Here is a 16,994-nt window from a genome sequence, read left to right as displayed (position 1 = left end):
CGCTTCTGACACTAAAAGAAAGAAAAATGCTCTATAACAGGTCATTATCATTTTTTTTTCTTTTTCAGATAGCTCATCTACACTATACGCCGAAGATTCTGCACACATTCTTATACCCCCCCCCCCCCCACACACACAGATCCCTATATATATATATATATATATATATATATATATATATATATATATATATATATATTATAAACGCGAGGAAAGGAAACGGAGGGACCCGGTTTTTATTAGTTATATCATAAGAAGCCAACAATGACACCAATGACAGCATATATATTATAATTTCCCCTATGCTGTCCTTGGTGTCATTGTTTGTTGGCTTCTTATGATATATACCGGGTGTTTCATAAAACACTTTCAAAATATTTTTTTAAAGGTGGCGTGTGGAGGATATAGCCTAGTCCTAGTTCATGAGTTTGTCTACTTGAAAAGACGGACATGCACAAAAAATTTAAATGCATGATCGAGTAATTAACAAAAGATCGCTAATTATATTTTCAACTGATTACCTTATGGCCCACATTGCTATTTACAAATTCTAGCCGTGGAGTTCGCAAGGCCGATCCAATTGAAACGAATTCTCAGGATGACACAAGTTTCGAGATAGTAATTCCCGAACTCTGCCGATAAATGCATTGACGTTCCAGTTACTTCTGTGCTTCAATGCACGAAACGACGTTTTATGCATTGTGAGTTATAAGTCACACTGAACTATTAATAAACTTCAGGCCTCGTTGTTGAAAGTTGCACAGACTGGAGTAATCACGTGAGTTTCATTACGACTGCCCATCATCAGTATTTTCCTTTCAGTGCATTTTTGGCGTGTACGCGAATGTGAGTGCGATAGACTGCACCTAAATTGGCCCTATCCAGGAGAGTGTTAAGGAACGCAGTCTCCATTTCAAGTGAAACGGCAAGTGAACATTACGACCATTTCCAAAGTTGTGTTTTTCGTAATTCTTCTCCGCGAATAGCAAACGCCGCGTTATTTCCTTGGACGTGTATTCATAACCGCGATACACGTGAGTGAAATGTTCCTTGTTATGTTGTGCGACTCCTATATTGCTTGTAACGCCGAAAGTACCGTTAGGTGAATAAAAATTGAGTGTATCGTGATTGAATGCCGCCAGTCTATTAGTTTTCCTGTTCGACAAAACATGCACGCGGGGCCGAACGGGACGGAGCGCGCGTGATAATTCCGGCGACAACCGGACGCTGGGACCCGGCCGTCAAAACAGCTCCCAATCATATCTCCTGCTTCTATCCTCTTCTAACGGTTCGGAAAGACTCGTTGCAACGCCCCGAAGGCGAATGATAAAGAAAAAAAGTAAGAAAGAAAGACGCAACAACAAGGAACCCCTTCCACGCCGATGAAGTGTGCAAGAAATAACCCTTATATGGAAATCAGTGCGGCAGGAACCAGCAAGAGTCACACGAAAGCGTTTAGAACTTCTCAACAGCTTCAAAATCCAATCACACGGCGCACTTTAGATCGTGATCGAGCCCGATCAGGATGCAACTTCTCGATCGCGATTAACTCTCTTCAACAGCTTTGCGCGAACGAGCCAATCGCGGTCGAGTAATTCGATCGCAATCGAAAGTGCGCCGTGCAACCCGGGGTATTAGACATTACGTTGGCCCCAATTTTAAGTCTGCAAATGCTGAACGCAATTAAGCATCAATGAAAAGTCTAATTTCAACGGAACAGTATACCGTTACTGTATAAAGGACACCTGTTAACATTGCGTGCACTAACTAATCAGCGTCGCCTTTGCACCATATATGTAAGGGTCAGGCGCGGAGTATATCGCTTTATAAGTTGTGAGTTTAATGTCCTGATACAAACTGCGCATTGCGCAATTATGAGGCACGCCGCAGTGAAGGGCTCCGCATTATTGTTCACCACCATGTTAAAGCGCAGCTAAATTTAGGTGCGAGCGCTTTTTGCATTTCGCCCCAATTACAATGCTGCCGCACGGCGGCCTGATAACGAACCCGCCACTTTGTGCACATCACCAGACCGCCGTAACCACGCACAGAGCCGACCGCGACGGATAGTGATTATATAAGCATGGAGACGGTAAAACAGGGACGGCAACAGTACTCAATATTATTGTGTTTTTCCAAAGCACCCAAGCACTCGGGAAATTTACCGCAGTTTACCCCACACTGCTAAATAATTTGCACCCTTAGAAGGGAATACGGGTGTAAATGTGTCTATAAATGGCACACTTACACCCTTCTGGGTGTAAGAACTTGTACCGTTTTGGGAAGAAAAGCAGGTAAGTTAACTGCACTATAATCGGACGACTCTCGCCAAGTTGGTGTTCTACACCCATTCAAGCTACGTGCACTGCATTCCACTATACTAGTATAATAGTATAAGCGCCATTACCGCAAGCGCCATTACCGTGAAAAAAAAAAAAAAAAGGCTGGTCGCGCTTATCAACACCAACTGAAGATATTCAAACTTACAAAACTGAGTTTTCTGCTCGATTAAATACCCGTGACCGTCACAATATGTATGCAGCTGGCAGTCCGCGCCTCTCATGTCCCTTGCGACGCGTTTCGGTTGCGCCATTCATACATTATCAACCGAAAAAAAAAAAAAACGCATAGCCGGCACCGTTTAAATGTGTCCAACATCTCCTATAAAGTATGCATTAAAATGAAATCCCATAATCACGCAATGTCAAACAAGTAAAGGAACCTCCAACGCAAGGATCGAAGCGATTTCATATTAACTATATTACATTGATAAGGGGCGCTCTTTATACGCCTAAAAGCTAAGTGCACTTACTCCGTGATAATACCGTCGCTTAATTGACCCGCTTGCGCAAACATTCTCATTGTTTTCTTTTGTTTTTAATAAATGCAGTTCACGAAAAGCTCTCCACCCCCCGTCCCCGATTATGCATTCACAGGAAGTCCACTGATGAAAAGGCCGCGCTGCAACGACACAATACATGCGCAGATCGATGGCAGTCGATCATGAAATGCGCCAGACGTTCAACTGCTCTAAAGCGTCCCGTAGCGTATACTATAGAAACAAACGATAGAAACGAAATATAATGCAGTGCACATTAATGTAACAGCGCATTGTTGTAACAGCAAGAGAAGAGCGCACGGCAAGCATGTTTTTAGAGGCGCCCTAGCTTTTGCCACCCACGAGCACGAACGCGCACATGCATACGAAAAGACACGCGCGAACACACATGTAAACGTGCGTACACAGGTACACATGTATATACCATACTCGTGGAATGAGACACGTCAATTCATGGCCAACTAATGCGCACACTTTCGTTTCCACCGTCTCCCGTTCGCGTGATCTCGGCGTAACTCCGTGCACTTACATCACATTCCGAAACACCTTTAGTGACCAGATTTGTAGCGACATCGCGTGGCACTCTCGAGTGATTGCACTAACGGTGCGTTCAACTTTGAAGTTTCTCTGACGCGTTTCATTGCGTGAGTATAGCACAGGCGCGCGCGCACACACACACACACACACACACGCACACACCTGCACGCAACAAGCACTTTGCCCGCAAACTCGCCTCACGAGTGATCTCACGAACCCTCAGCACATTACGCGTCTGGTCAGAGATTGATAGAGCCCGAACATGCGTTATATATGCATATACATTGTGGGCATTCATTCGCATTCATATATTCATTCGCATTCGCATCGATGACCCCTCGGCATGCTCCGCTCGCACAATACGCTTTTAAAAGCAACTTCTATTCATGCTTTTACTTTTAATGCGCTCGGGCTGCCAGCGTCTCCTGTCGTAATCGTCGTCGTCGTAGGTAAGCACGCGGCTCGTGCTCGCGCTCGGCACGCGCTCGTGCCACTGCTCCCGCGTTCGTCGTCGTCTTCCACAGCTGGCTGCGTTGCCGCTCATCATTCCAGCGTATAACTTCACTTCTCTTCTGTCGTCACAATGGGGAGGCCGCGTTTACGGGGTTATGAGCCATGCTTAAAGCAGTATGAGCCCATTAGCGGTGCATCACTGCATGCTTTGCACCTCCCCATAGGTTTCACGTCAGTGGAGCTGCATTTCGCTCAATGGGTCATTTTATTGCGATAGCAATTATATGACACTCCAAAGCGGATTTCTGCCGTCGGCGTCGCCGACGTCGTCGCCGTGAGGTTCCGTATGACGTCAACGGCGATGAAATCGTCGCCGCGCTCCGGACGCTGCATGTGCGAGTGAAAGGGCGCGAGGGACGCGCGCTTTCACGGGGAGCGAACGCACGTCGGATAGCAAACGCACGTTCTGCGCCGTGCTCCCTGAAGGGCTGCAGAATTACGCGTCTCTTTCCTCCTTTACAATCACCATATATAGAGAGCAAACGCGACTTCTTCCGTAGCGCGAAAGGCCGTGGGGGGACGGGAGGGAGGGAGGGAGGGGAGGCGACGTTTAGCTGCGGCACCAAATCCGTATTTATATAAAAACGTTGCGAGGCGAGAAGGTGGGTAAGATTTCTGGCGCAGCTCGACGAGTGTCCCATTCTGATCTCGTCGAAAACCTCCGAGCCGCCCCCAGAAGCACCGGCAACAGTCACCAACGCCGCGCGCGTTCGGTGCGAACGCGGGAAAAACGCCGACGGCGTCGACAACAGTTCTGCGCGTTGCTGGTGCTGCTGCATGTCCAAGTTTATACAGCTGATAAAACTACTATCATTACTCCGTATAGCTCTCTACTAATTTGCTATCGCAACTGATGCTTCGCCTTTCGGGTGAAACTGCGACAATTTTTTTTTTAATCTAACCAGATTGCCCTCTTAAGAAAATGGTTGAGACGCATGAGGTGTCCAGACGTGTATCATTTTGCCTCTTCAATTATACAGCCTTGTGGGGATCACACTGTTTCCTGCATGCCGATATTGTTTCCTCTAATCGGTCACACTTTTCCACTTTCTCCGACGCGCGCGTCGTAAACGCTCGGCGCTGTGCATAGCGGCCTTACAGACGTCACCGCCGTTGACGGGGACGGATGCGGCCTTCGGTTGCGGCGTTCGGATGCAGCGTTCTGTTAGGTATCACCCCACGGCAACGCGGCATGTATGTATTTATGTACGCATGTAACCGTCTTCCCGCCGAACTGCAGGGTCACTGGGTAGTCACTGGTCTATAATGCTGAGTGCCTCTCTCCAAGGAAAATCCTTCGTGCCAACATTGGTCACTGTATAGCCGCGCGACTGGGTAGGTACCACTTTTCGAAGAGTCTTTAGTGTCAGAAGGTGTGTGACACTCTCTATTGAACGTCTTTGACGCCAGCTTGGTTAACTAGGCATGCGCCCCGGGTAATGTGGCGCTCTACAATGACGAAAAAGGTCCCTTAGATTTCTCTGATGTTGAGCCAAATCTAACCCACGTCGCAAAGGTTCCTCAAGCAAAAAAAAAAAAAAAAAAGAGAGAGAGAGAGCCTGAAAAGCCCGAAAAGAGCGCGAGAGAGAAGTCCGGTTGGTCCATGACGCGCCATGCGTTTCGGCGGCCACGCGCAGGGTTCAGTGTGGCGCCGCTGTACGACGCCAAGTGTTCTTAGAGAAGTGTAAAAGAGTAGTCCCGCTGCAGTACACGCCTCATGCATAGGTAATTAGTTTTGACGGTGGCGAAACCTTGCGTTACTCACAATACTGATTCAATATAGTGGCAGTTCACAGCCATAGTGAGGTGGGTGTTGCCGTTTTTTTTTTTTTTGACTGAAGCAAAACGATTACCCTGCTAATTAACCCATGTAATCAATTTCCAGACAACCCATGTGAGCAGGGCGCACACCAAACAGCTCTGCTGTGACGTTTGTGAGAATGTTCCGAGTTCGCATCCTTCCTACCTGCCACCTAAAGCCTCCACACGACCCAGTCTATAGTTTGTCAGCACATGTACAGATCTGAGCTAATCTCGCACTGTCCTGTCCTCCCTCCGCGACGTCATAGTGGTTTTCCTGTGCATCACATTGCCACCGGTGTAGATCTTACAGTTATTGATGTCGATGACGACATCAATAACCTCGAAACACTTAGTCAGACCGAGTGGATCCTCATTCACGACTGTGGAATGAGAATCGTGAAACCTACACCTCCCATTGCCGAGCCGGTATTTTGTATATTGTTGGTAACAGTTCTGGTGTGTGTCCTGTAAGTAAATAAAGCATTCATATGAAATGATTTTCCTTCTATCGGTGGATATGGGGCACCCTTTTTAGGGTGTACCTTTAAGGAAGAGTCCTTTTCGTAATTGTTTCTTACCCTCACCGAGTGATCTGCAGAATGGAATCAGAAAGTCTACGATAGCGACAAAGGTGTACGTCGTTATGTGAGGGCCAGGGAGCGCATCTTGGACCATGTGACGCTCAGGGCCCGAAATCGCCTCGCGGGCGTCTTTAGAAGCGAGAGAGCTACCCGCCCAGAGAAGCTACCTGTCCAGAGAAGCGCCTGGACGAGAGAAACCAGAGAGCAAGCGAACACGCTTACAGGCGCTCTCAAAGCTGAAGGATTCTGTCCCAGTCATTGCCTATGTTGCTGGTTATTCGTACACATCACTCTGAAGAGGTTGAAATGCGACAAATGCAAAGAGCTCTTGACAATTGACAAGACTGTCGCAGTCTCGCCCGAAAATCACATGTACAGTTTAGTCAAACAAATTGACAAGGGAGGACTGGTTTACCCAGCAATGCCAGCTGTGAATGCTGTAGCTGACAATAACGTTGTCGTGAACGAGCTTTCCAAGCGTGCGGCATTTCTTAAAAGTCCAAAACCAATGCCAAGAGGACGCGGAACTGGCGCTCCAACTGCTCAGCGACGCGGAGCCTTCAGACTTCGACGACTGTGAAAAGGGACACACGAGTGTGGCGCTGCTGAAAAATATGTGTTGTGCTGGAGCACAGACATTCTCCTAACATTTTCTTACCCATTCTTATGGATTCAGCCGAAACCGGTGCCGCATTCCCCATTCCCTGCCCCGCTGCAAAAAGCCACAACATGCGGTGCGATCGACGGTAACAGTTCCAGCAAGGGGTAAAAAGAGAAAAAAAGAAGACTATAAGAAAGAATGAAAAGAAGAGAGAAGAGTCGGGCGGTCGACATGCCGACCTACACGCTATACCGGGGGTGAGCCCAAAAGCATGCGTGTCTAGAGAGCGCTGCCCCACCGCGGCCGAAAGCTGTTCGCCCGTGGTTTCGTTTCGGTTCCACAAAAGGGTCGAGAATGCACTTTTATCGGCCGGAAGCGGCGATGCCCAAATGCATACTGTATGCGCTCAGGTTAACCCCTTTCCATTTTGCCACGACTCGATCCTTCCTCTCACGCTCTCTCTCTCTCTCTCTATCAGCCTTTTCTCTCCGTCCTGCTCTACATTTTATTTTTTTGCCCGTCAGCATGGAAGCACGATATCCGACCGTATCCCACTTCGCGAACTCGTAACGTGACATTCTTGAAAAACAGCGATTCCCTTCTTTTAAGGCATTAAAGGGTAGTACGTTGTTGAACGCGCATGTGGTGGCTGTATTTTATAGCGTGTTTTTCTGTGTATATTTTCTATACCTAAATGTTCTTGCGGACTGACTGCGTTTATGGGTGTCGTGCGCCTAATTAACATCAGCTGAAAATTAGCAATTGACACACAGAAAGACAAACACGTAAAAGCAAAGACCAGTCGACGGTAGTACGCAATGACCGGCTGGCCTTTATTGTACGTGCGTAAGTGCGTGCAGTAGTCAGCATAATCATCGGCATAATTTAATACGCGATCAGTAAATAACTGATCAGACGCTTGCTACGAGTAATTACGTGAAAGCGCCACGTGTAATAGCTCAGTAGCCGATACCTAAGCGTGGAGTAGTCTCTGGACTCTGAATTTTGTCACTGCTTTAAACGCAGGTAAACCTCAAAACCGAACAACGCATTCGATAGTTTCGGAATAGTTCGCGCTTGAATTTATATTAATAGCACATAAGTACAAGATATTTTGCTCAGGACAGTGCGTATACGTACGTAGGCTTTCGATCTTGCTACGTACGCACGATTTCTCTCGTGGTTCAGGTCGCCAGGACCAGGAATTCCGCGATAAAGGCAATTTTCTTTGACTGCAGTCCAAACTTGGTATTGCAAACTTTCCTGTGCATAAATTCAGTTTTTCTTTCCGGTGAGCGTGCGGTCCATATACTTCTGCTCAAGGCTGTACGCACACACAGTAAACCGTTCTAAAGGGAAGCAGAAGTGCAGCGCGCGTTCTAATTTTGAAGCGCACCTGCTGATGGTTCGGGAAAACGATGTCCGCGTCACGGCAAAAAACCATCTTTGTGCGACGGCGTGTGTTTACGTAACGTTCGAACGTGATCGGAAGTCAGACTGCTCTACTTAACTATTTTTTTTCTCTCTCTCTCTCTCTCTCCCTCCTTTTTCTTAACCGTTTCGGGCCGTGCAATAACGACAAACGTCATCTGTACGTGACTGTGTGATTTACAAGTCGGAAATCAATTGCCTGCTTCCACTAACTCAAATAGCGAAGTTACGGCGCGCGGATAGTCGAACGGTTGGTGGTACTGAGCAGTCGAGCCAAGCGCGTGCACAAAATGAATGCGCGTCGACCGAAAGAAGCCATTAGCGAAACTGGCATTCGTTATAGCTCTCGCAGTTCTTTAATTTCATTCTTTTTCTATTTTGACACCTGTATTAAAACGGCATACGCGTTTATGCATCACTACCCATTCTATACCAACCGCACTTACCTCACTAGACGAAAATAAAATAAGATACAACCAGGGAGACGAGGAAATAAGATAAGATGACTAAACTATTGTATAAACTATTGTATAAACTATTGTTGAAACTATTGTATGACTCAACTGGCGTAGCCGAGAGATAAATAGTTTAGGTTCATCTTTAACGTTAGCTTGCCCATTCGGAATAAATAATTATGCTACACAGTCAACGGTTTAAGCCTAACGTTAGCCAGTCCACCAGTCGTGAAGTCGTGGAGTTGAGTCAAGTTACGTGTGGACTCGTTAACGTGCTCATTCGCCGCCATCCCTGACACACAGGTTTTCCCGGTCTGTCCTCACCGTGGTGTTGTAAAGCATCATTGAGTGCGGTGCAGAAGTCTATGCCTTATGGATTAGCACTATACGTCCTGTTTACTGCGTGGTCGAAATGAAAATAATTAAAGGACACGCGTGTTATACCGCGCCACCAAGGTCGAGTCCCGCAGCAAATGCTAGGTCATGTTGTAGTGTGTTATAGCGATATACTGGAGCCGAATGCTCGTCAAATGCCACGATTGTTAACTCCACGTTCCTGCACAAGAGTGCTAAGTTGGGATAATTGGTTGAAGAACACTCCTAGAAAACCGGTGTACAACAGGACCATTAAATAGAAAATTTGTCACCCCCCTCGACAACAGCCGAAGCTACGAAGGAAACCCAATTCGGGTTCCTACGGAAAATGAAGCCTAGCGTTGAATAAAAGTTGGTGTACCATATCAATAATTTACACGACTGCAGCGTCATGATTTCTCTGTTGTGATTTTAGCAGGAGAATGCGGCAAGGAGCGAATAAAGCCTAATTAAAAAGCAAAGAAAAAAAAACGAAAAAAAAAGAGGTCAGTGCTTGTCGGGTTTCTTCTAGCTCATAATCTGCATCATTATTATTTTTTTCGTTCGGGAAAGCTCCGAATTATCGCAAAGACTCTCGAGTATAAAAGTACCGACAGTGGTACGTGACATAGATAAAAGGAACAGGAGTGTCGGGTACTCGTATGATACGCCTCCTCGAAAGATGAAGCGCTGAAACGCATCTGCCTCTGTGACAAACCCGCTGCACTTCGTCCTACAGCGGGCACTCAGATGCCTTGAGCGGGTACGAAGCAAGTAAACGGATTGCCCCGTTTGAATACCGGATGGAAGCTTCTCTAATGCATCGAACAAGGACAGGATATATGCCCTTGCATGGTTATTTAAGATCGCTCTGTACTTCGGGCAAGGAGACAAGAGACATCGAACACGTTCTGTCACCTGCCGCCGGGTGCCGGAGTGGGTTTGGTGTTACGCTGCTAAGCCCAAGGGCCCGGGATCAAATCCCGGCAGCGACGCGGCCGCATTTCAATGGGGGCGAAATGCAAGAACAACACCCGTGTATTGTGAATTATATGTGCACGTTAAAGAACCCCGGGTGGTCGAAATTAATCCAGAGTCCCCCACTATGGCGTGCCTCATAATCATATCGTGGTATTGGCACGTAAAAGGCCAGAATTTAATTTTCTTTTGTTGAAGGTTGAATGGTTGAAGGAACGGACGCTCTTCCTTGAGAATCCACAGAAGAAAGGCGTCCCACATGCATGCGTTATACACCGTATGTTTCCAGAAGGATCCGCTATAGCCCACACGGAAGCTTCACGCCTTCTTACATTTCTAAGAGAGAGGCACTGATCTGTTTGACGTAAGTATAGCCCAGTCACACCACAAGAGACCTTCAGGCGGACCATTTGCCGGCCTCGATCACCAGGATAAAGCAGCCTGCGGCTACCAACGCATCACAACCACCACCACCACAAATATATTCGGATTGTTTTACAGTTACCCTCGGAAAAACCGTTCCGCTTAGTGTAACTTCTTTTGAAGCAGATATTCACTTTTTAATGCAAGTTCATGTGGTCACTGCGGTGGTTACGCACGAGGCGGTGATCATCTCTGATTTTCAATGAGTATGCCATCTCCTTTATATTGGAGTAACCTGCCTTCCTTGCTCAGCGCACGTTGTTACTAAGGAACTACAGTCGATTTGTCCTGCAGCGTATACAGGCATCGATTATTTCAATTTGAGTTGAAATTATTCCGCAATAAGGGTTGTGAGGATGACAGAGCGAAAAAAGCTGCTGGTTGCAGCTTGAGGGGCACCTGGCCACCTCATATATACAGGGCAGCTTCGTACCGTTTGACCAAAAGCTCGTGTAATAACCCACAAATATGGTCGCGGCAGCACCTGATAAGGTCACGCATTGAAGCCATGGAAACGTATCTGCGACAGGCCCCTGGTACACGGCTAGGCGCGTAAATACCTTTCAGAAAGCTCACCCAACATATCAGAACGAGATAACGCCAATACCTTCTTTCTCGTACACCCGTTAAAGCATCGAGAGTGCACTCAATCTGCGCTATCACGGAGGCTGTGGTGACTCCTTGGTATCGAACGAAAAATAATCCACACCCTAGAGGCGTTCCGATAAGCGACCGGGCTCTCTTCTCGATAACGCTGCGATGACAAAGACGTGCCAACCGCTCTTACGCGCTAAGCGGTCTGTGCACGCAAGACGTGAAAATAAGTCGGCAGACGCCTGCGCACTTTCGTTTCGTTCACATGCCATCTCTGTTTATACATACGAAGGGCAAGTCAGGTTCTATATTTACGCTAGGGGTCGTTAAGAAAAAGGAGTGTTCCCGACTGTACGGAACACGACGCGTTCGAACAGGGTTGAGAAGGGACCTGTAGGAAGAAGAAATGCTAAGAAGTTAGTATGTACACACAGTAGTTCGTATATTACTATACCGCTTGTGATGGCACCGTTTGCGATAGCAGACCGACAATAGAGAGCGGAGATTAGGGGCGCGATCTTGTACGCGTTCCAAAATGGAACGGAGGCGTTCCGTTCCATCGAGCCGCACACGATTGGCCAATTTCAACCGCGACGTTCAAATTGACCAATCGTGTGCGGCTCGATGGAACGGAACGCCTCCGTTCCATTTTGGAACGCGTACAAGATCGCGCCCCAGGTGCCGGTAAACAACCTGCAATTGTCCTACGCACGCACCATGCTTCACGACGGCACAGGATAGAAAACATAACGATATATTTCTTTTGTTCGAGATGAACCAACAAACTGATAGGCATTCAAGATTATGTAAAACAAGCTACAATATTTTGCGGCGCGCAATGCCTCAAAACGTGACATTAACATTAAGAGAAATTGTATTTTCGCGAGATAACTTGAGGTAAAATATCAAATGGCGTATGGGTGAAAGACATGCAAGAGAAAATGATGAGTGAAGCGCGCCATTTTTTTTAGGCCATTTCAAATCGCCACTCTTTTCCGCATAACGATAAGTAAACGGGATTGTTCCGCGTGCTGGCAACATTGTGAATATAACAGCGTTCAAGAGGCACGCATGCACGCACGCACGCACGGACGCACACCATACTTACACGCGTTACTGAAGAAGTAACCTATAAGAATTACAATTACTTTATTTTAAAAAAGTGTAATTGATTACAGCGACCAATTAATGCCCCACGAAAGTAATCGAGAAATCACTAAAAACTAATCGATTACTTTTACGTTACATTCTTTTATCCGAACTTCTATTAACATTGCACAGATGCAGCAGAATGAGCTGGCCCGGCACTTTCAGTGCGTTTTCTCTGCGGTCCTTCACACATTGTTCATCTTCACTAACAAATGCTTTTCAAAATTTTCGTCGGTCATCTTCTCTCGTTTTTCTTGTGAAGACATCAGGCAGTGATACCGGAAACTCGCTCTATGTGCTCACTGGAGGAAATGGTGTTATTGTAACGTACGAAGACCATGCGCACAAGATTGTGCTTACTCAATGATGCTCTCGCGTTCGGGTCCACTGTTAAGAGCAGCGCTTCATTGCTGGTGGGGCTCGATCGGACAAGGCTTTCCCGGTATAGGGCCAATGAAAAGCTGAAAAAATTCGTCCGTATGTGATTTCCTGGCGTCAACGTCCAAAGTGGCCGTCGCTATCGGGACGTACCCACCATCACAGTTTCAATTCGTCGGCTAATATCGGGTGGAACCGTTACATAAGAGAGGCAGGAAGCAAATACTGAGGCTGTATGCAAAATGCGCATCCGCGTAAGTGCTGCGTGGCGCGACCGCGTATACGTTCTACTGTAGTTCCCACCATATTCAAGTTGGGAAAGTTGCGTCGCCTGCTACAGCTTCTCTCGTCAGTAAAGTGACCGTGCACACAACGGTTACTGGAAAATATTATTGAATTAGAGTCAGCATTACCCGGTAAAAAAGGTATCGACCAACTACAAGACTGCCGATAATGTAATTGATTACGAGTAATCGATAAGTAAACGAAATTGTTTCGCATGCTGGCGATTAATTACGTGTAATTCATATCGTGCAAGTCTTACACACACACAAGCACATACGCACGCACGCACGCAGCTCTAGCAATCATGGTGGTATTGCCGGTGCGAACTTTCTTCCGTGGTTTTTGACACTGAGCAAAAGTATGCAGACAAATCATCGCTGACTGCACAGGTGGTGTGCACGCGCAGGCATGTACAGTGTAACTTGTGCGAGTCGCGTTACTAGTCGAGTGCACACCAACAGCTGCGACAAAGAAGAAACGGCACAAAAAAAAAAAACAACAAACAACAAACAAAAAACACCGCTGTTTGTCAGCTCTCTGGCTTTTACTTTCTGCGGATCACGTTTCCTTTGTTTTGTCTGCCCCAGCTCGCCCTAATTTTTTTACACTGGCACTGCACACGTCATCAGCACTCTTCCTGTTCAAGGTCGTTCCCACCTCGAAGTCATCCCACACCACGATAAAACCTAATCGATGGAGAAAAAAAAAAAAAAAACCCGAACGATCTGCGATGCCAGCAGCATGCATTACCCAGTTATAAGGTGCCAGGTTGCAAGAGCTAGCGCAAACACACGCAGGTTGTTCGTACAGGCAACCATAAGCCGGAACTTTGGGGCGCGTCGTCAACGTTGCGTAATGGCTGCAACGTGTCCGAGAAAGCTTGCACGGAACTGACAACTGTCGACGCAGCGCATCAACGAACACGCCCGAGAGATCAGTACGTTTTCGTTGGAGGGCACGCGCTGACACGGACACACCGTGTGGAAGGTAACGCTACGCTTCTTCATGCATTGGGGCCGGCGGGAGCGTGCAGCCTTATCTCCGGTGCACCAGACCCCGTTATTACGGAATCCACAGCTCCGATGCCTACATACGAGACTACAACATAGAAAACCTTCGCCTCAATGTGTTTCTACCTACGCATTCGCGGCATCCCTCCTTATTATCCGGCAGCTGGTATGGTAGTCAGCCTCGAGCATGTTTAGCAGACATAAGTTGCGTCGGCGGTCTATTTTTGTTTGGCAAATGGGGTGAAGGTATAACTCCCAACTGGAAAATACCCTTGAATCGCGCCTGCACACGAAAGGTCGACGGATGCATGTTGCAAAACAAGTTCAGATCTACGTATCTCGAGGAGGGGGATAATTAATACCTTCGCTGTCATGTAGTAATTCGCTCGGAGAATCTGTGAAGAACGCAGCGGTCGTCGAGCGTCGCTGCTATTCGAAGTGAATGCAGAAATGCGAAAACGCATCTTAGAAGGAGCTTTTCTGGGAGAGTCCGAGTGGGTGCCACGAGCGACAGCACGAGTGTGTGCGAATTCGGGAATGCTGGGTCGAATTCGACATTGTAGTATTTCAGTCCATTCAAATAAACGTCAGTTTATACAGTAGTCGCCTGTGGCATCCGAACTGCTTTGTGCCGTCTTTCGCGCTGCTACTATGACAATGCCATAAACGAGTTTGAATAAGTGACTCTGGGGCGTGGCATTAAAAGAAACAGTTTCAACCGGAGGTTTTTACTTAAAAGAGAGAGAGAGAGAAACGTGGCTTTTTGGTCGGCTCTAATACAATTTTGTTTTATCCGCCTAATTCTTGCCCAATCGCCAAAGCGGATATCAGCCACGAAATGAAATGAAAATGACAACAATAACATCAGCGCCTCTTGGTGAGTATGTCGCGCTATTGCACAAGCATTCCACGTGACAGAGACGGAATGCATGGAGAACGTGTTGGGAAGGCCTGACATTTATGATCTGTGACCTTATAGGACCGTGCCATAGTTGCGGTACGCTCGGATACGTGTTTAATGCTCTCTCCAAGGGTGAACCTTGCAATGGACTAGCCTCCTGCCCTTCGGTATAAATTGCTCGAACGTATGTAATGCATCTACTCAAGCAAAGAGATCACGCCACTCTCCTACAAATTTCAAAGAGCAGTTTCATTGCCATTTTATTGACAACTGTCGTACGTTATATAGGAGTCATAATTTTCCTAATTCGGGTATTCGGTAGAAAAACGTCTCGGAAATGTTTAATTTGCGTGCACTGTTTTGTCAAGCACTGGTTATGTCGTAAACGACGCGATGGTGAATACTCTTCCACTTGGATGTCAGCGTAATCCCGTTCCTATACGCGTCTACACATCTACATGTAAGCAAATTGTAAACACCTACATGGGATGAAGCTAAGTGTTAAACATCTCCAGTTACATGTCCATCAGCTTATGCTGCAACCCAAATTTTTGGCACGCTTTATGAAATATCATGCTTGAAGATTGTATGAAATTACGACACAATTAATGCTGCACTTAATTTGTACTGCCAAATTAGTTTGTACTGCAGTACAAATTCCTCGCTTCTTTTTCTTTTTATTAGCCCCCTCCTCACCACCCCGTAAGCTCACGGCAGGCGATTCCAAAGGTTTTCCGCATTATTTCGGGTCGACTGAGAAAAAAAAAAAGCGCTTCGCGATCCAATCTGAATGCACCAGTTGGCTCGCCCCCCACGGACAGCGAACTGTCTCTATTCCACAGTCCCGGTCGGTATACGAAGCGGCACAAGCACACCTCTCCATTGTTTCGGAGCCCCGGTGCGACACACAGCCGCGCACGCCCCAAACCGAGATGAGGCCCGCATGCGGCCCCCAGGTCGTCGTCGTCGCCGACGTAAACACACGCGCGTGCTTGAGACGCAGCCAGTACGCTAGTGCGCTCTCACCTCTGTCCGCCACCGCGATCAGAACGGCGAGCACTAGGAGAGGGGCCGGTGTCGCCAGCATGGTCTAAAGTCCCGGTGCAGCGGCGACGTGAGGGGAGCAGCGAGCGTGGTGGTGTCGTGCACTTGAAAAGGCGACCTCTCAAACAAGCCCCGAGCGGCTATGCTGCTCCTCTTCGGCAGCATGAAAAGCGAAACTGTTGGCAGGAATCCCCGCGGTCACGCTTAAAAAGTCGTCCCTCTCGCGCGCCCGAGCACCGCCGGCTGCTGCTGCTGTCACGCGGAGGGGCGGGAGCAGACCCGCCGGCAGCTTTGCCGAGAGAGAGAGAGAGGGGGGAAAGAGAAGAAGCGGCGGAGTCTGGCCGACGTGCGCTCACCTTCCGCTACGAAAGAGAGTGCGACCACGTGGCGTCACGGGGTCACGCGACCGATTCGCGCCAATGAGGAGCGCGAGCGCGGGAGCAGACGACGCGGTTCGTTTGACGGCTGCCGGTTGCCCGATGGGCGGCAAAGATAAAAATACTTACCGAGTGCGGCACGCCGCGCTGCCTGGCGTGCGTGAAGATATCAAGAAGGCGTTCCTTTTTCTCAACCTTAACTTTCCTTCTCTATTTGTCTCTCTTCTTCTCTTTCTTTTTTTCTTGTCCTTTTCTTTTATTTGACGATGAGGTTCGCTCTTATAGACCCCGTAGAGTTTTCTAGATCGTGAACCACGATAACCAGATTATTATTTTACTTGCTGTCTGCCCCCGTTTCTGGCTGGTCGGAGTGGTGCTCTTCTGTGAACACTGGACGTTTTTGTTGTTTTGAATCCTTGTGATCAATGGTGATCTTAGTTTCTGTCAGTCTTATTCATCCGCACCGTCCTTCGCGCTTATTGTTCGCTGCGTTCGTTGTCTCGTAATTAAAATTTTGAGCTAGCCGGCCGTCTTGCCTTCCCTTTCAGGACGATTCGGTCACGGCGTTCGGTTTGTGTGTTCCTCGTGAATGTCGTTTATCATAACTGAAGAGGAGCCGTGTGTACGCGCGCGCGCGCGTGTGTGTGTGTGTGTGTGTGTGTGTGTGTGTGTGTGTGTGTGTGTGTGTGTGTGTGTGTGTGTGTGTGTGTGTGTGTGTGTGTGTGTGTGTGTGTGTGTGTG

General features: G+C 47.7%; 1 protein-coding gene across 3 annotated transcripts in view; it reads right to left on the bottom strand.

Annotated features, from left to right (window-relative positions):
• LOC119446475 (carbonic anhydrase 7-like) overlaps positions 1 to 16,168 on the bottom strand; it is a 118,051-nt gene extending 101,883 nt beyond the window's left edge. Inside the window, exon 1 of one of the 3 annotated variants that reach the window (XM_037710910.2) lies at positions 15,859 to 16,168. In XM_037710910.2, the coding sequence (XP_037566838.1) occupies positions 15,859 to 15,919 (61 nt within the window). In that variant the 5' untranslated portion in view covers positions 15,920 to 16,168. The remainder of the gene's footprint in view (positions 1 to 15,858) is intronic. The other 2 variants (XM_037710912.2, XM_037710913.2) reach the window with 2 other exon arrangements.
• Between the last annotated feature and the right edge of the window lie 826 nt (positions 16,169 to 16,994).

This window comes from Dermacentor silvarum, chromosome 3 (assembly GCF_013339745.2).
Source record: "Dermacentor silvarum isolate Dsil-2018 chromosome 3, BIME_Dsil_1.4, whole genome shotgun sequence".
Lineage (NCBI taxonomy): Eukaryota > Metazoa > Arthropoda > Arachnida > Ixodida > Ixodidae > Dermacentor > Dermacentor silvarum.
Note: the sequence above shows the minus strand (reverse complement) of the source record. Positions and strands in the feature narration are given on the sequence as shown.